The sequence below is a fragment of the Stomoxys calcitrans genome, chromosome 1 (genome assembly GCF_963082655.1).
Source record: "Stomoxys calcitrans chromosome 1, idStoCalc2.1, whole genome shotgun sequence".
Lineage (NCBI taxonomy): Eukaryota > Metazoa > Arthropoda > Insecta > Diptera > Muscidae > Stomoxys > Stomoxys calcitrans.
This window is the reverse complement of record NC_081552.1, coordinates 116,603,297-116,624,057: the sequence shown is the minus strand read 5'-3', so window position 1 is coordinate 116,624,057 and position 20,761 is coordinate 116,603,297. Positions and strand designations below refer to the sequence as shown.

General features: G+C 38.7%; 1 protein-coding gene across 1 annotated transcript in view; it reads left to right on the top strand.

Annotated features, from left to right (window-relative positions):
* The window catches only part of LOC106091523 (cAMP-dependent protein kinase catalytic subunit 3), a 332,719-nt gene extending 313,752 nt beyond the window's left edge, over nucleotides 1-18,967 (top strand). Inside the window, exon 8 of the mRNA XM_059361107.1 lies at nucleotides 18,688-18,967. Within this exon, the coding sequence (XP_059217090.1) occupies nucleotides 18,688-18,813 (126 nt within the window). The 3' untranslated portion in view covers nucleotides 18,814-18,967. The remainder of the gene's footprint in view (nucleotides 1-18,687) is intronic.
* Nucleotides 18,968-20,761: the final 1,794 nt, after the last annotated feature.

Here is a 20,761-nt window from a genome sequence, read left to right as displayed (position 1 = left end):
TATCCTTCAGTTATTATAAATAAACTAAATTTCGCTTAAATCGCCCCATCCATCTCCGAGATCTGGCACCCATTAAAGTTTGGATGTTAGATCTACTTCATTCTCTTGGATTTGGTGGTGGATTGGAGTAGCCAAACTCTTTGCCTCCTTAAAGCCACGGTGGAGCTACATATTGCTATATTCGGTATATATGTGTGGTTTAGAAGGAGTTTATGAGGTGAGGCCTCCCTGAAACACTTGGCCATGAAACAGATACAGATATGAGCCCCTTTTTGCCATAATCCACCAATATGTCTAGTTTGAGGGGTATGCAGAGTGGGGCGGCCACCCACGTACTTAGCTCTGAAAAAATATCAACATCGTGCCCTACTCTCAAATGTCTTTAATTTGAACCTCAATTTCCATTGGTTTAGGGAGAGTTTATGGGTGACACGACCCCCAAATATTTGGCCTCAAAATTGAATGTCAAATTCGTTTTCTACTATCAAATACCTATTATTTATCGCCATAACAGGCAATCGGTAATAACTTCGTTCGATTTATATCGAGCTTTCTCAGAGATCGCACTATACGAGTTGTTGTAGATGGTCGATCAATGTATACTCATCAGATGAGTATACATTGATCGCAGGTGTGCCACAAGGCTCTGTCCTTTTCCCTTCTCTTTCGATAGATATTGAGCAGTCAGATGCTCTTGATGTTCTGGGCATGAAGATACAATGTGATGTCCGTTGGTCAAAACACGTATTCGAAGTGTCGAAAGAACCATTCAAGTGTTTGGGCTTTCTTAAGCGGTGCAAGAAATATTTCACCTCTTCTGATCTTCTCAATATCTATACTACCTGGTGCAAGAAATATTTCACCTCTTCTGATCTTCGCAATATCTATACTACCTACATCAGGTCGAGGTCCTACATGACAGTTTGGTGTTGCATTTTTGGGAGAAGAGGGTCGCTCTCCCGGACGCTAAGAACCAAACGACAATTTATTTAAGTCTTATATTGCCGCGATCTACTGTCCTGCGGAACGGTAGGACGTGATCCAGATACTTCAATGCTTATACCAACACTGGTTTCGAAATATGTTGTCATAGACCTTTCTTTTAATTGACATACTATCCCGATCGAACTTCAAGGCCTATTGAAGTGTATTTAGACTCTGTCCTAATTGAGCATACCAAATTCGTAGTCAATTCGCAAAAAACTTTTATTCGATACGCATTTTGTGACGTTGGACATTTATGGCCGTTTTGAGGGATTTTGGGGTTGGGGAGGCCCCATAGACACCTTGGATCAAATTCTTATGACAGATATGTACTCAGCTTTCAAATATCTTTCGTTTGATACCCATATTGTCCCAATCGGTAAATACGTCCTGTTGAGCTGTTTTGGGGGGTAGGGAGGAGCCTCAGACACCAATTAATACATTTTTATATAAACATTGGACATTACCTTTAAATATCTTTCATTTGATATCCATATTGTTCCAATCGGTAAATTTATCCTGCTGTGAGGTTTTTGGGGGTGGGGTGGGCCCTCAGACACCAAAAAATAAATGTTTGTGTTAGATTTGTATTCTACTTTTAAATATCTTTCATTTGATACCCATATTGCTCAAAGCGGTTAAAGTGTCCTGTTGGGTAGTGATTTTGGGAGTGGGAGCCCCCCACACTTAGGGTAACATTTTAGTGTCAAGTTCGTACTCTACTCTTAAAATTCTTTCATTTGATACCCATATAGCCCAAAGCGGTGAAAGTGTCTTCTTGGAGCTTTTTTGGGGGTGGTGGACCCCCCGAAAAAGAAGAGTGAAATTTGTATACCTAATTCGTACTCTACTCTTAAATACCTTTCATTTGATACCCATATTGTCCCAATCGGTACAAAAGTTTTTTACAAACTTCGTGTTTATAGGGTATCATACGGTGGCACACAAGATTTCGCTTAAATCCGTGCACGCATTTCCGAGATCCGACGTTTTTGAAAATTGGGATATGTGGGAGCGTCCGCTCCCCCTTTGGATATAAAAAAAATTTTGTATCCATTTTTCACCGGGGGCCCAAACTCTACCATTTGTGAAAATTTCATGAAAGTCGGTTCAGCCGTTTTTGAGTCTATACGGAACAGACAAACAAACAAACATACAAACAAACACAAATTTAATTTTTATACCCTCCACCATAGGATGGGGATATACTAATTTCGTCATTTTGTTTGTAACTCCTCGAAATATTCGTCTAAGACCCCATAAAGTATATATATATTCTTGATCGTCGTGACATTTTAAGTTGAACTAGCCATGTCCGTCCGTCTGTCTGTCGAAAGCACTTTATCTTTCGAAGGAGTAAAGCTAGCCGCCAGAAATTTTGCACACATACTTCTTATTAGTGTAGGTCGGTTGGGATTGTAAACGGGCCATATCGGTCCACGTTTTGATATAGCTTGCATATAAACCGATCTGGGATCTTGACTTCTTGAGCCGCTGGAGCCGCTTATCCGATTAGACTGACATTTTGCATGAGATGTTTTATTATGACTTCCAATAACTGTGCTGAGTATGGGCGAAATCGGTCTATAACCTGACATAGCTATCATATAAACCTACAGGGTGGCTGATGAAAGCCGCTACCAAAAAAAAATGTAATAACTTTTTTTCTATTTAATAATAATAATTTAATAATTAATTTAATTAATTAATTAATTAATTTAATTAATAATAATTTAATAATTAATTTAATAATTTAATTTAACATGAATAAAAGAAAAATGTATTCCATACACCGAAAAAAAAATGTAGCAATATTCATCATTGTAGCAATATTCATCAGCCATTTGGGGGTCTTGACTTCTTGAGCGTCTGCAGTGCGCAATTCCTATCCGATTTGGCTGAAATTTTGCACGACGTGTTTTGTTATGACTTCCAACAACTGTATTTAGAATGGTTCAAATCGGTCCATAACCTGATATAGCTGCCATATAAACCGATTTGGGGTCTTGATTTCTTGAGCCTCTACAGGAAGTAATTCCTGTCCGATTTGGCTGAAATTTTGCACGACGTGTTTTGTTACGATTTCCAACAACTGTATAGAGAATGGTTTAAATCGGTAAATAACCTGACATAGCTGCCATATAAACCGATCTGGGGTCGGAGGGCGCAATTATTATGCGATTTAGCTGAAATTTGGCATAAGGTGTTTTGTTATGACTTCAACAACTGTGCCAAGTATAGTTCAAATCGGTCCATAACCTGATATAGCTGCCATATAAACCGATCTGGGATATTGACTTCTTGAGCCTCTAGAGGTCGTTAGTATTATCTCATTTGGCTGAACTTTTGTACAATGGCTACTCCCATGACCTTTAACATACGTGTCGAATATGGCTTGAATCGTTTTATAGCCTAATACAGCTCCCCCATAAACCGATCTCCCTATTTTCTTCTTCAGCTTCTTAAGTACGCAATTCTCACTAGATTAGGCTGATATTTTGCAAAATGACTTCTACTATGCTCTCCAATATTTAATATTCTTTTATCCTTTGTCGAGATTCCTATCCTAAAACGAGATTCCGTGGAAAGAGCTCGACAAATGCGATCCATGGTGGAGGACGCTTTTACTTGTTATAGATATATAGATAGATTCAATCAAAGAGCGTAAGAAAGAAGAAGAGTTGGCATTAAAGCCCAATTCGAGATGACGAGTGACATAGTTTAAAGACACAACATGTTTGAATTGCTTACGATATTTCGTTTTTCCTTTTATTCCAACTTTCGGTTGCAAAGAAACAAAGCAAATACGAAAAAATGTTCGAACAAATGTCCGAATCACAACAAAAAAACCCGAAAATGATGCAACCCTCCATTTGAATCCAATTGGAATACATGGAAAATGTCGTGTCTTTAACGCAAGTTGTTTTACGGTATGAGGAAGACAAAGCAGAAACCATCTCTTCAATTTCTCACCCTCTTTGGATTCAATTTGTGTTTGTTTGTTTTGTTTGTATGTTTGTTTGTTTGGAGGGAGGGGAGGGGGACGGATCCTCCCCCTTACCACAAAAGTACTACCCAAAAATAAAAGTGGACCGATCGGGACAATATGGGATTCAATTGAAAGGTATACAAGAGAAGAGTACGAATTTCATAATAAAAGTTGGGTTCAAGTACCTGGTTGGGCGCCCCAGCCCCAAAACCCTTAATATAGGTTTATTTCACGATCATGAACTCAAATGAAAAGTATTCGGGAGTAGATTACGAATATAGTCAGAAAGTAGGAATAGGCTTTATAATTTATTGATAACGGAAGGGCGGACCCTCATGTTACCCCAAAAACACCACCCGAAATCAAAAGTGGACCGATTAAGACAAAATGGCTATCAAATGAAAAAAACGCCTAAAATAGGCACATTAGCCAATCATGGATATATGGGACTCGGTTTGTTTGTTCCGTATATGCTGAAAAACAGCAGAACCGATTTTCTCGACATTTTCGCAAATTGTGTATGTTAGTCTTCAAGGAAACATAGGCTGTTTAGTTTTTCGGTATCGGAAGGGGGACGGACCCTCCCCCTATGCCAAAAACACAACCCAAAATCAGATCGAAATATTGGGGGTTAGGTCACCCCTCAAAAACGCCATTATAACTATGATATTTGGCTGAACCGATTTTCTTAAAATTTTCATAGATTGTGTACATTTGTCTGGTAGGAAACATAGGCTATATAATTTTTAGATAATGGATGGAGGCGGACCCTCCCATATCCGAAAGTGGCCAGATGGGCACAGCACAAATAAAAGGTATTGGAGACCAGAAAACGAATATGGTATTAAAATTTGGGTCCAAGTACCCAAGAGGACCCCCCCACCTCAAAACTCTTCTAAACAGATATAAAACAGATATATTCGAAGTTCATGTCAACATGGGACTCCAATGAAAAGTATTAGGCAGTAGATTACATATATGGCATAAAACATTAGGTCCAAGTAATGGGAGGTAGCCCACCCCCAAATGGGCATATTAGCCGACCATGGCTATATGAGACTGAAATGAAGGTATTTGGGAATAGATTTCGAATATGACATTAAAATTTGCGTCCATACATGGCATTATAACTTGCAAATTTTGCCAACATTAACACCGCTTTGTCCGATGTTCTCGTCAGGATTCGAACGCGTTCAGCGTCATAGGCTACAATGGCACGAATTCGTTTTCCGCATTCAGGGAGAAGTGTCCCCACCCTTAAAATATTAGAGAAGCCGCAGTGGAGCGGTCCCGATTCGGCTAGTAGAATATGAAAATAAACAAAAGAAGTATTTTGGTATTGTTGGAGTTAACTTGGATTTCTTATTAGACAAGTAGCTTCTTACCAGTTAGACAACTCGAGTCGAACAAGGAGATTCTTTTTAATCGTGCACTTAAGACATTGTTTGTATTTTGAGGTGAAAGAGTTTTTGATGTATTGACAGTAGTTATTGTTTTAAGTGTTTATCGATATTGTATTTCGATATTTGGTGATTTTTAGAATCTCGTAGGGAATTTAGAGATTGATATGAAATTTATTCGGTTTATGATGTGTCATAAACATTGCGGCCTTCCTTGCGGTGCATCTGCAGTAGTTATGTTGATCAAACCAGGACTTAAGTACTGACTTAGAGATAAGTAGCAATATAAATTTAGTGCATCATTGCAATGTACAAAAAATAAGTTATACAATCCAATTTATATAGCTTTAATTCATGTAAATATTATTATAAACGAATTTGTATTATTGATTAACAATTTTGTAATTTGGATCTATGACATGCTCAAAAATCCAACTAAAATAGTTATTAACTCAGTAAACCAATATATTTGAAGGTTGTTCCTTCTCTCAAATAACATTTTTACCAATTTTGTAAAAGGATATAATTGATATTTTTGCATTAATAAAAAAAATTTATTCGGTACATAACCTGATATACCTGCCATACAAACCGATCTTGGGTCTTGACTTCTTCAGCTTTTTGAGGGCGCAATTCTTATCCGATTTGGGTGTAATTTTGCACATGGTTTGTCATAGTTTTCGACAACTGTGCTAAGTATGGTTCAAATCGGTTAATAATCTTGGATCTTGACTTCTTAAGCCGCTTGAGGGCGCAATACTCATCCGATTTGGGTGAAATTTTGCATTATGTGTTTTGTTATGACTTCCAAAAACTGTGCTAAGTATGGCGCAATTCTCATCCAATTTGGAGGGATAAGGGGCGCAATTCTCATCCGATTGGCAGAACTTTTTTACAACTGCTTTTCCCATGACATTCAACATACGTGTCCAATAAGATCTGAATCGATCTATAGCTCGGTACAGCTCCCATATAAACCGATTTCCCGATTTTGCTTCTTGTGCCCAACAAGGGCGAATTCTTATCCGAATGTACTAACCCCAAAGACCCCCCCCAAAAAAAGGGTTATTAGACGATAATGACAATAGATTACGAATATGTGCTACGTATGGCGCAATTCTCATCCAATTTGGAGGGATAAGGGGCGCAATTCTCATCCGATTGGCAGAACTTTTTTACAACTGCTTTTCCCATGACCTTCAACATACGTGTCCAATAAGATCTGAATCGATCTAAAGCTTGGTACAGCTCCCATATAAACCGATCTCCTGATTTTGCTTCTTGTGCCCAACAAGGGCCAATTCTTATCCGAATTTACTAATCCCAAAGACCCCCCCCCAAAAAAAGGGTTATTAGACGATAATGACAATAGATTACGAATATGGTCAGAAAGGATGTATACGCTATGTAATTTGTTGATGTTAGAAGGGCGCGGACCCTCCCCCGTTACCCCCAAAACGCCACCCAAAATTAAAAGTGGACCGATTGGGACAATATGGGTATCAAATGAAAGATATTGGAGAGTAGAATACGAATGTGGTATAAAAACTTGGGTTCAAATATCAAAAGGGCCGGCCTACCCTAAAAAACTGCTCCAAACAGACATATTGGACTCAAATGAAAGGTATTCGTGAGTAGACTACGAATATGACATAGAAAATGAGGATCAAGTAATTGATGGACGCCCCATCACCCAAATTGGAATATTATTCTATCATAGCTTGACGCAACTCAAGAGAAAGGCATTTGAAAGCAGATTACAAATATGACATTAAATTTTGTGCCTAAGAATCTAGGTGGTACTTTACCTTCTAAAATCGCCTCCAAAAGATTATTTTACCAATTAAAACAATGGGGAATCAAGTGATATTTTTTTTTTTTTTTGAGTAGAGAGGGTCATTCAAATTTGTGCTCAAGTGGCAGATGGGCTGTGGCGCACAACCCGCACAATCATGACAATATGGGGTTAAATTAAAGGTATAAGGTTGTGAACTGAGAATCTTGCTCTTTATTCTGCTCATATATCTAGCGGACCACCTCACCCCAATACAGTCGATAAATTATAATGACCTAACAGGACATTGCGCGATTTAATTAATGTGTGGGGACACAAAAAAATGTAGGCCGCCATAGCCCCGAAATTAAGACGTTATCGTGATAGCAGGAGTTGCATTTTTAGCTCATCTATAGACAAGATCAAACGACGTGTTGCTGGGCAACACTTTTTTTGTTCAAAAGTTTTACATGGTTAAATGGTAAAAACTATCGCCACCACACTGGCAAACTAGTTCTTTGCCACAGAAAATCGTTTAATATGGCAATTTTATTTGATTTAAAAAAGATAATATGATGGATATATAATAGGTAGTCATATGGTATGGTGGTTGCTTATGAATGACTATTCATAGACAACCACCACATGATGATCCATTCCAAGCGAGTAGCACTAACATTTAAATTAGCGCCATTCACTGGCTTTCTTCGATTGGATTTTGTTGATCCAATTGGAGAAGCCAACTTGAACAGAGAAAGAGGGCAACGTGGTCAAACTTAATTATCATGCTAGATGATATTACAACAACGCATCGGTTCTTTGAATAAAGAAAAATAAAATGTAGGAACTTTGTTGCGGTTGTTTGAGATATTGTTTTTTTTTTAATTTCCCACCGCTTCAGGTAATTTAATTGAAAATCTTTGCCATAGAAAAAAATAGGTTAGGTTAAAAAGAGGGTGCAGATATTAATCCCCCCATGCCACTAAGTACATACATCTAAACCAGTAATCTGCTTGTTGTGCGCTCTAAAAACTATAAAGTAACCTCTAAAAAAGAAAATTTTAAGTTAGGAATTCCGTACTACTTACAAAATACTTAATTGTTTTCAATACCACTCCCCTTAGTTGGATCATGTCTGGTATTGTGCCTCCACTTAAGTACCGGTATCTGTTAGACGCGAAAGCTGGGCAATGACGAAGGAAATGCTTCAATGTTTCATCATCTTCCCCGCATACCCTACACATGCTATCACTTGCCACACCGACCGATGTCCCGTTATGATACCAACAGCTATACCGACCTCCTTCTCGCTTCCTTTCAGTAATAGCCTCGTCTTCCTCACGATCTGGATCCCCCCATAGGATTTTCGCCGTCCTACAAACCGTTTCGCTGTTACACAATGTTGCATGCGCATTCGTCTCCCACTCCCTTAACTCGGGCTGCGTCGACCCGAAAGGCTTCTGGTTAACCAAGTTTATTGACGGCAGTCCTCTGGTCTTCACCGCCAAATCGTCTGCCCTTTCATTTCCCCTTTCTTCGTTATGGCCCGGCACCCAAACGATGCGGATTTTGCCATCCTCAGAGAAGCGTTAATCTCCTTCTTACACTGCAAGACTGTTCGTGACCTTACCGTCCTGGTTGTTATTGCCCTCATGGCAATTTTACTGTCGGTAAAGATGTTCACACTCGACGTTCTCGCGTTAGCACCACACCACTTTAAGCATTCCGTGATCGCCAGGATCTCCGCCTGCAGGACTTTATTATGGTCAGACAGTCTAAAATAGGTCTCACTCCCTGGTTTCTCAATGTAGAACACCCAAGCCCACTCTGTCCTCTAGCTTTGATCCATCCGTGTAACATGACCTTCCAGTTGGCAATACTAGGGTTCCGTCAATCCAAGACTGTGCCGATGGCAGCAGTGCCTCGCACTAGACTTCAAGGTACATCTCAGGTATCCGATCGGAAACCTCTTCCAATCAAGGTTTCCTATAGTCGCCTCGATTATACCGCGATGGTATGAGCCGCTCCCATCCTCAATCCATTCTCCCATCGCCTTAAGTCTCATAGCCGCAGTGGCTGCCTCACACTTAATCTGTATGTCAATAAGTCGGATATCTAGAATAGTCTTCAGTGCCCTGATGGGCGTGGTCCTCATCGCTCCGCCTATGCCAAGACAAAATGTTCTCTGAACCAGCTGTATGGTCCTTATGTTGTAGATTTTCTCGATAGCAGTCCACCAAACTACTGAAGCGTAAGTAAGTATTGGTCTAATCTCGCTCCTGTAGAGCCAGTGGACTATCCTCGGATTCAGGCCCCATTTCGAGCCTACAGCCCGTCTACGGATAGATAAATATAAATATAAAAAATTTCTGTAGATAAAAAAATTTGCAGAAAAATGTTGTTAGTTAAAATGTTGTCAAAATTTAAAAATAAGAAACATTTTCCGCGTGGTAAAAATGAAGGCACAGCAATGCAGGCCGAGCTACCCATATATATTTTAAAAAATAATTTTTGATTGTTTGTCGATTATACCGCGATGGTATGAGCCGCTCCCATCCTCAATCCATTCTTCCATCGCCTTAAGTCTCAGAGCCACAGTGGCTGCCTCACACTTAATCTGTATGTCAATGAGTCGGATATCTAGAATAGTCTTCAGTGCCCAAGTGGGCGTAGTCCTCATCGCTCCGCCTATGCCAAGACAATATGTTCTCTGAACCTGTTGTATGGTCCTAATGTGGCAGATTTTCTCGATAGCAGTCCACCAAACTACTGAGGCGTAAGTAAGTATTGGTCTAATCTCGCTCCTGTAGTGCCAGTGGACTATCCTCGGATTCAGGCCCTAATTTCGAGCCTACGGCCCGTCTACTGATAGATAAATATAAATATAAAAAATTTCCATAGATAAAAAAATTTGCAGAAAAATGTTGTTAGTTAAAATGTTGTCAAAATTTAAAAATAAGAAACATATTTTCCGCGTGGTGAAAATGAAGGCACAGCAATGCGGGCCGAGCTACCCATATATATAAAAAATAATTTTTGATTGTTTGTCGATTTGTTTGTTTGTGTGTTCCATATAGGCTCAAAAACCGCTGTACCGAATTTCTTGAAATTTTCACAGATGGTTTTATGGACCCGTGGTGAAAATATAATTCTTATTTTTTTGATATGAAAAGGGGGGGGGGGGCGACCCTCCCCCTACCCTAATTTTCAAAAAACACCAGATCTCGGAGATGGGTTTGGTAATTTAAGCGAAATTTAGTTTGCACACTTACAATAACCTACCACAAATATTTGGTATCAAAATCTGAGGTGGGGTGCCCAGGATTGCCGCCTACCCCCAAAGCCGAAAGGATTTATAAATAAATCACTACAATATGGGAAACAAATTGAAGGTTCTTGAGAGTAGAAAAAAAATGTTTCTTTTCAACTGACATTAGGCAGACATTTTCAAATTTACAGTAGTCCTCTCTAACATAGCATTATCGGGGGCAGCAGAGCGGGCCTGGCTCAGCTAGTATATATATATAACAAGTAAAAAGGCGTTAAGTTCGGCCGGGCCGAACTTTGGATACCCACCACCTCGGATATATATGTAAACCACCTTTCGTCAAAATCCGGTGCAAAACTCATACCTTATGCCCCACAGCAGCTATATCAATATATGTTCCGATTTGGACCAAATACTAATAAGTAAAAGTCATTGTTCAATTGTATATAACAAAATATTGGTCTTTTTAGTAGCTATATCTAAAAATAAACCGATCTGAACTATATACGACACGGATGTCGATAAGCCTAACATAAGTCAGTGTGTCAAATTTCAGTGCAATCGGATTAAAAAAGCGCCTTTTATGGGGCCAAGACTTTAAATCGAGAGATCGGTCCATATGGCAGCTATATGCAAATCTTGATCGATCTAGACCAAATTGCATAAATATGTGGAGGGGCTTAACTTAGCTCTTTGTCCCAAATTTCGGCATCATTGGACAATAAATGCGCCTTTTTATGGCCCAAAAACCTAAAACCGAGAGATCGGTCTATATGGCAGCTATATCCAAATCTGAACCGATCTGAGCCATATTGACGGAGGATGTCGAAGGGCCTAACACAACTCACTGTCCCAAATTTCAGCAAAATCGGATAATAAATGTGGCTTTTATGGGCCTATGACCCTAAATCGGAGGATCGGTCTATATGGCAGCTATATCCAAATCTGGACCGATCTGAGCCAAATTGACGAAGGACGTTGTCCCAAATTTCAGCAAAATGCGATAATAAAAGTGGCTTTTATGGGCCTAAGACCCTAAATCGGAAGATCGGTCTATATGGCAGCTATATCCAAATGTGGACCGATCTGAGCCAAATTGGCGGAGGATGTCGAAGGGCCTAAGACAACTCACTGTCCCAAATTTCAGCAAAATCGGATAATAAATGTGGCTTTTATTGGCCTAAGACCCAATATCGGCGGATCGGTCTATATGGGGGCTATATCAAGATATAGTCGGATATAGCCCATCTTCGAACTTAACCTGCTTATGGACAAAAAAAAGAATCTGTGCAAAGTTTCAGCTCAATATCTCTATTTTTGAAGACTGTAGCGTGATTTCAACAGACAGACGGACGGACATGTCTAGATCGTCTTAGTTTTTTACGCTGGTCAAGAATATATATACTTTATAGGGTCGGAAATGGATATTTCGATGTGTTGCAAACGGAATGACAAAATGAATATACCCCCATCCATCGGTGGTGGGTATAAAAATGAATTTGTGTTTGTTTGTTTGTTTGGTTGTGGGTTTCTAAATATGGGACTCAAATGAAAGGTATTCGGGGGAAGAATACAAATTTGATATTAAAATTTGGCTCCAAGTACATTGGGGGCTTCCCCGACCTCAAAACCCCCTCAAATAGGCATATTGGACGATAATGACCATATGGGACTCGAATAAAAGGTATTCGGGAGTAGATTACGAAAATGGTCAGGAAAAAGGAATAGGCTATATAATTTTTTGATATTGTAAGGAGGCGGACCCCTCCCTCTTTACCCCAAGGTTGACCGATGGGCACAGTATGGGTATCAAATGAAAGGTATAGGAGAGTAGATACGAATATGCTATTAAAAGTTGGGTCCAAGGAACCTAGGGACCACTCCAACCCCAAAAGTTCCCCAAACAAACATATTGGATGTATATATCAATATTGGACTGAAATGAAAGGTATTCAGGAGAAAATTACGAATATGACATAAAAAATTATGTCTTAGTCTATCAACTCCCAAATGAGAATTTTACTCGATCATCGCTATATAAGACTAAATGAAAGGTATTTGTGAGTTGATAACGAATATGACATTAAACTTTGTGTCTAAGAATCTAGGTGACGCCTTACCCCCAAAATCGCCTCCAATAGATTATTTGGCCAATTAAAACAATGGGGGGCCAATTAAAACAAATGTTAGATATTTTTGAGTAGAGTGCGTCATTCAAATAGGTGCTCAAGTGTCAGATGAAGTGTGGCGCACAACCCTCATAAATACACCCTCCACCAAACGGCTGTATAAACCAATCATGATAATATGGGGTTAAATTAGAGGTATAAGGGTCACCTCCCCCAAAATAGTCGATCAATCATAATGACCTAACAGGACACTGTGTGATTTAATTAATATGTGGGGACACAAAAACATGTAGGCCGCCATACCGCAAAAATTATGATGTTCAGCGTGATAGGAGGAGTTGCAAACCTTAACATTAAGGTTGCAACCATTTTTAGCTCATTGATAGATAAGACCAAAGGACGTGCTGCTGGGCAACACTTTTTTGTTCAAAAGTTTTATATGGTTTAATAGTAAAAACTATCCCCACCGCACCAAATATATAGACTGGCGCCCACCCCCAACACCCGCCAAACGGATTTATAGACCAATCACTAAAATATAGGTATCAAATTTAAGATATTTGCGAGCAGAAAGCGAATCTGATATTCAATTGTGAGACTAAGTGTTTCGTGGGTCACCCCACCCCCAAAAAATCCCACAAGTCGGACATATTTACCGACCATGGCAGTATGGATCTTAAATGAAAGGTCTTTCGGAATAGAGAATGAAATTGACTTCCATTTTAGAGACCAAGTCTCTGGGGATCCACCACACCCTTGAACAGGACTTTTACTTATTAGGGTTTCAATAACAGGTATACAGGAGAAGAAAAATATCCACAGAAAAATTGGAATACATTTTCAACTGAAATTAGGCTGAAATGTCCAAATTAAGAGTACTTTTCGCCAACATAACATTATCGGGGGCAGCAGAGCGGGTCGGGCTCAACTAGTCTACATATATATATATATATATATATATATATATATATATATATATATATATATATATATATATATATATATATATTTATTTATTTTTTTTTTTTTTTTGCTGACCATTGTAATACGGACCTCAAATAAAAAGGACAGCACGAATGTGATATCAACATATGGGATCAACTGTCCCATCCCATAACAATCCATAATAGGACGTACTTGCTCTCCATCACAATTTGAGGCCCTAGGAGAGTGAAGCTCGATGTCGACAGTTTTTAAGCCCACCCCAAACCGGACATATTTGCTGATTTTTGCAAAGAAAGGTATTCGTAAGATATTTGAGGGTAGAGCACGAATCTGACATCAACATTCGGGACCAACTGTCTACCCTAACAATCCCTAAATAGGACTATTTGCCCACCATGACAATTTAGGTAGGGCCCAAAGAGAGTGGAGCTCGATGTTCATAGTTTTTGTTTAGGGGACCACCCCACCCTTAAAACACCCCTTAATGAGCCATATTTACTGACCATGGCAATGAAGGGCTCAAATGAAAAGTTTAGGGAGTAGAGCACGAAATTGATATCCACTTTCGGGACCAAGTTTCCGGATGACCACCCCTACCCAAAACACCCCACAAACACACCGAAAAAGAACACGTACACGTATCTTCAGCCACATTGCTCGCTACAATTACGCGTGAGGTGAAAACTGAGCTGACTGTGATGGTCGATAGAGAAATGATTCCGGCCATCAAGTGTCCCAAAAACCACATTTGACAGCTCTTACTCATTTACTCATTCTCCCCACATACCACAGCAATTTGCGATAAAGTCAAAAGTAGAAACAAGGTCCTCAAGTCACTTGATGGCAGTACTTGGGGTGCAGACAAAAAAACCTTGTTGACCACGTGCAAAGCAATTGACCGGTCTGTGGTAACTTATGCAGCGCCAGTGTGGTCAAGTCAACTTTGTGACACGCAGTGGAATAATATTCGGATTTGTCAGAATGCCGCCCTCCGAACTGCGACGGCCTGTCTCCTCAGTTCTCATGTGGACCACCTCCATCAGGAGACAAATATCCTACCAGTGCGAAGACATAACTACATGCTGTCTAAGCAATACCTTTTGGGCTGTTATCGCAGAGACCATCCAGCCTTAAGGTAGATCTACGTGATCTAGAGCGTGGTTCAGCGCTACAAGAGAGAACCTCTAGATCAAGCGGCATATCAAGCAGGTCTAGACAACATTCATGCAGACACGGTAGCAGATGCGGTAAATGGCTACCGGGTGAATGTAGTCCTTGGAGAACGACCGCCTCCCATTGCACCCGAAGAAATTGACCTCCCCCAGCTGCCGACGCGCAAGATGTATGTCCCGATTGTGACCAGGGACCGCATGATACACGTCACCTGTTTAACTGTCCGGCCAGACTCACTCGACTCAGACCCAGATCCCTGTGGATGTACCCCGTCTTAGACACAGAGTTCCTGGGCCTTGACACTCAACATAATCAAGCAGGCGAAAGATAGAACACAATAAACAACAACAACAGAAAAAGAAAGTTCAATCAATTTTAACATTCAATTAAAAAATTCGCTGAAATCGGACCTATAAACGAATTAACAATTTTGTAATTTGGATTTATGACAATTAACTCAATCAACCAATTTATGTGAACATTAAACATTTCAACCAATTTAACATAAAAAAATAATTGATATTTTTTGCATTAATAAAAAACTTTCTATGTTAGCGGATTAAATTGCTGTTAAAACATGTAATGTAATGCGTTAAAATATTTACTTCTTAATTCATATTTTCTAAAAACGAGGAAAAATTATCTTCCCTGTATGAGTTCTCTTCATAGTCATGGATACCGTCTGTAAAAAGTATAACGAACAAAATAATTCATATGGGTATTAAAGTGAATCGTAGTAAATACCAATCTTAGCATTTTGCGCACAATACCAATCTAGGTGCGCATAAAGGAATGCTGCAATTGTTATCATCCGTCATCAGCGTCGTTTTTCAAGCCGATATAGTCTCTAAGGGATAATAGCATAATAAAATAAAATAATATTTATAAATATCTCGTCTACCTTTTTCCGTGTCCTCAAATTCGTTTGTTCACATCCTAATTTTTTCTGCTGTAGACTATTTCAGTATAACACTTTAAAAAAAATATTGATTTTACTTAATAATTTATGATATTTTATTGAGAGATAAATAAAACCTACACTTAAATATTTTCTTGATATTTTTTGTCTACCCACGCCATTGATAGATACTAGACATATAATGTGCTCATTCGCACTTCTACGCATTACATATGTATGAAAGAGGACACACCAGAACGCAGAAATAGATACCTCACAATCTGTATTTTTAAATAACAATTTAATTCGTACAATTAAAAATATGTTCAACGTATGCCTTCCTTGCCAATCACTTACCACATGATACAAAAAAAACCGGATTTCAATGTCAAACACAATTAAAGCAATTAACACCTTGTTCGAAAAGTTTTTTTTTTAATTTTAATTTTAGGTCTACATATTTTCTGCGCAGGAATTATTTACAAACAAAAAGAATTTGGGAGAAGAATACGAATTTGATATCCAAATGTGGGACCAAGTATTTAGCACCGCCCCTCCTTCAAAACAAAGAGAACAAATTTACTGACCATGGCAATATGTGACTCAAATGAAAGGAATTTGAGATTAAAAAACAAAAATGATATCCAATTTTGGGGTCAAGTGTCATAAACTCCCCAAAGGCAATATGGGTTTTAAATAAATGGCATTCGTGAGTACAGCATGATGCTGATATTTTTTTCAGGGCTAAGTATCATTCCACCCCCCAAAACACCCCTTAATCGTACATGCATATATACCGACAGTGACAATACTGGGCTAAAATGAAAGGTATTCGGGACTAGAGCACGAAATTGATTCCCACTTTCGAGACCACGTTTCGGGATGAAACAAAGCTTAATAATGGAGTACATCTAACATCCAAACTTAAATGACCCTCCGAGCGAATTCATGGACCAATAAAGATCATATTGGATTCAGATAAAGGCAATTATATTGTTATACTGTCAGTCTAGCGATATACATATACTATTTTCGTAGAATGGTATTGCACCTAAAGCTCTTTAATTGTCGAAAATTAACACTTAAAGTATAATTTTCTTCTATATAATAACGGGTATATTTTCAGCTTTTATCTTTTTTGCAACACTAGTTTAAAGAGCTCACGCACGTTACGTCAAACGTCTTCAGTTTTGTCTATAATTTAACCGTTAATCTTCTTACAAACAAGCAACGCTTGCATATGAATTGAATTTTATTATCAAAATGCATGCTCTGTTAAGAAAGTTCATCGCGCGCTTCTTCGATAGAACGACGAAGTGCATTTTTGGCCCAATGGGTACATAAATAAGCAGAATTGTCGATTTTGGAGTGAACATCAACCAGAAGCATTGCAAGGGCTACCAATGTATCCATAAAAAGTCACAGTTTGGTGCGGTTTATGGGCTGGTGGTATCACTGGACCGTACCTTTTCAAAGATGATGCGAATCGTAACGTAACTGTGAATGATGAGCGCTACTGTGAGATGATATCCAACTTTCGACGTTCGGGACCGGTCAATCGGCCGAAAAGTTGGAAAGAATATGCCAAAATTGGACTAAGCGGATGGACCATTTGAGGCGCAGTCACGGTCAACATTTGCATGAAATAATCTTCAAACATTAAATTATATGGACCGTACTCTTTTAAAAACTTTCCTATTGCTCATGACAATCACCCTTTATAAAAGAAGGCGTAGCGGAGCGGGCCCGTTTCAGCTAGTATGACATAAACATTGATTCCCATATGACTTCTTTGGACCTAGAAAAGTTAACCATGACCCCAAAAATATACTAAGTTATAATGTGTAAACTTTTTCCAGAATTGATGATGGGTTTCGTTTTAACTTTTTATTTCTTCAGCACTAACCCAGAATCATTCGAAATACCATTCAGCGTTACTCCCACTTCATTTCGTCTCTCAACCTTAAGTAACTATTGCCAATGGTCAATTTGTTCAAATCTTATATAGCGTGAATTGAGCATAAGCAAGCAAATAAAATATAAGCTTTTATTTAATTCTGTACACATTTTTGTGTGTTGAGCAAACAGGGGAATACTAATTTTCGGTTGTTAGGATTTCACTTTTTATATATACTCCATTATATGATGGGGGTATACTAATTTCCGTTTGGCACACTTTGAAATACTCGTTTAAGTTGATCCAGCCATATATAAGATTCGGCCCGGCCGAACTTAGCACGCTCTTATTTTTATAACCTCCACCATAGGATGGGGGTATACTAATTTCGTCATTCAACGTTACGGTGAATGAACACATTTCGAACCGAACACTGATTTTGGTAATAAAATTCAAGCGTTGCTCGTTAGTAAGTCTATTCATGTTGAAATGTCAAAGCATACTGAGCATCTTTCTCTTTGACACCATGTCTGAAATCCCACGTGATCTGTCAAATACTAATGCATGAAAATCCTAACCTCAAAAAAATCACCCTTTAGCTGCCATATAAACGATCTTGGGTTTTGACTTCTTGAGTCTCTAGAGGGCGCAATTCTTATTGGATTTGACAGAAATTTTGTACAACGGCTTCTCCCATGACTTTCAACATATGTGTCTAATATGGTCTGAATCGATCATCGATCGAGCTTGATACAGCTCCCATATAAACCTATCTCACGATTTTGCTTCTTGAGCCCCTACAAGGCGAAATTCTTATCCGAATTAAATGAAATATTACACAATGACTTCTACAATGTTCGGCATTCATTTATAGTCCGAATCGGCCTATAACTTTATATAGCTCCAATAGCATAACAGTTCTTATTCAATATTTCTTGTTTGCCTAAAATAAGATACCGCGCATAGAACTCGACAAATGCGATCCATGGTGGAGGGTATATAAGATTCGGCCCGGCCGAACTTAGTACGCTCTTATTTGTTTCTTTTTAATAATATTTTCCCAAATTTTTAGCTATTTTTAGCTATTTATTTGTTAACTTTAAGGCTTTTTGTTGTATAAGAATAATGCTAATTTTGTTATTCTTTCCGATTATTCATCATAAAATTATTATTATTGCTGTTTGAAATGTTTGTTTGTTTCATTACGTTTGCATTCTTTTATTCTTGCAGGCGCCAATCATACCTGAAGTTCAGTATGATGGGGATACAAGCAATTTTGATGATTATCCAGAAAGTGATTGGAAACCAGCACAGGCAGTAGACCAAAGTGATTTTCAGTTATTTAAAGATTTCTAATTTTTAAATGACATAGGCTTAATAGAGTTCCCATTAATTTATTATTATTTATTAATTTAGTTGTATAAGATTGAACGTACATATGTATATGAAAAACAATTTGATGCCTATAACAAACAAAATATAAGACTCCAGAAATTTTGATTTGTATGAACATATGAGTTTTCCTTCCACTTGATCACCATATAAAAAGTAAGTATTAGTTACACTTTATATTAAATTAACCAATCTATTCTTCCATACCTCTTTTTTTTTGGCGACATACGACTACAAATGGGAGTGCAAAAATTAATCTTTAAATCGTTTGTATATACGTACACAGAAAAAATATCGCAAAAAAAATTTAATTAAAATTTTTAATGAAAGTAAAACCGTTAAAAAGTAAATATTTAATTGATTTAATCTTTTTTTTAATGAATATAAATTTTGCATTACAGCCGTGATCGAAATGTTTGCCATTCACAATCAAAAATTTAATTGATTCAATTAACTTTTCAATTGAATCTGAGACAATTTTCAATAAGAACCGTGAAATTCTCCAACGGACAACGTGGCGCCAGAAAAGGTTGTCACTGATGTGCATTCGTCAGATTCCATTGGGGAAATTGGGTCTGAGCCGAAAATCCTTTGGCGATAAGAAGTTTCGACTCCTTTATGTTGCCAGGCCCTGATGATGCATCACCAGTTGAATTACAAGCTGTGTCTGATAGAATGGTTCCCTGGCTTAGGGAGATATACTCTGCTTGTATCAGAATGTTATATAAACCTGTGGGATGGAGGGACACGAAGGTCAAAGGCGAAAGATTTCCGTCCTATTAGTCTGTCATCCTTTATGCTAAAGACCCTTGAGAGGTTGATAGAAACATATCCTAGGGCAGAGATACTTCAAATCCAACATTTTGCATGGGCCAAGAAAGTCAACTCCAGCCCAATACACCTGCAAGAGAGCCATTGGAAAAAGTTGGGGGTTTTGCAGACGTCGCTTCAAAAGTCCACCTACTGCTCAATACTTAACCGGATCCAAAGTATGGCTTGTTTGTGCATCACAGACGCACTGATGCACTGAATTTAATACTACATCTTATGCCTCTGGACATTGTGGCAAATTGCAGCGACCACTGCCGTGAGGTTAAGGGAGCTTTTCATTGGTCATGTGGCGGCCACGGACAATGTGTTATACTTAATACAATATCCGATGTTCCAGGCAGTGTGGATTACACCCTACCTAAGCAAATCTTTGATAAGAATTACTGGACCACTATTACTGATAGAACCGATTGGAACTACGATATCCCTGGTAACAGAAGTTATATAGACTTCTATACGGATGGTTCCAAACTAAACGACCAGGTGGGCTTTGTGGTGTACTCTAAAGATCTAGAACTGGTCATATCGAAGAGGTTACCCGACCACTGCAGTGTGTATCAAGCAGAGATCTTTGCAATTAAGGATGTGGTGGAATGGCTATGATATAATGTCATTACGACGATTGGCATAAATATCTTCTCAGACAGCCAGGCAGTCATTAAATCCCTGGAGAACGTATTTCTGAACACAAAAACCACCCTAGACTGTCGCAGATCTCTGAACGAGATGGCGGAACAGTTCAAAATTCACCTGTTCTGGGTGCAGGGCCACAGAGATATCCCAGGGAATTGTAAAGCGCATGAGCTTGCGAGACTAGGAACTATCTTACACACTCCAGGAACACTGAAATCTATGGGTATGCCTCTAGCGACTTATAAGCTAAGTTCTCATAACCAGGCTCGAAGGGCAATGAATGATAGATGGTCACATGTGAGCATGGTCACATATGAGCATTCCGAAACTATGTGGCTTCTTCTAGACTTGAAGAGGTCTACTGCTTTTATGTCATTGGCTAGAACAGACGTCTCTATCATTGTGTTCGTCATGACAGGTCACCGTCTAATCGAAAAACATGCTGACA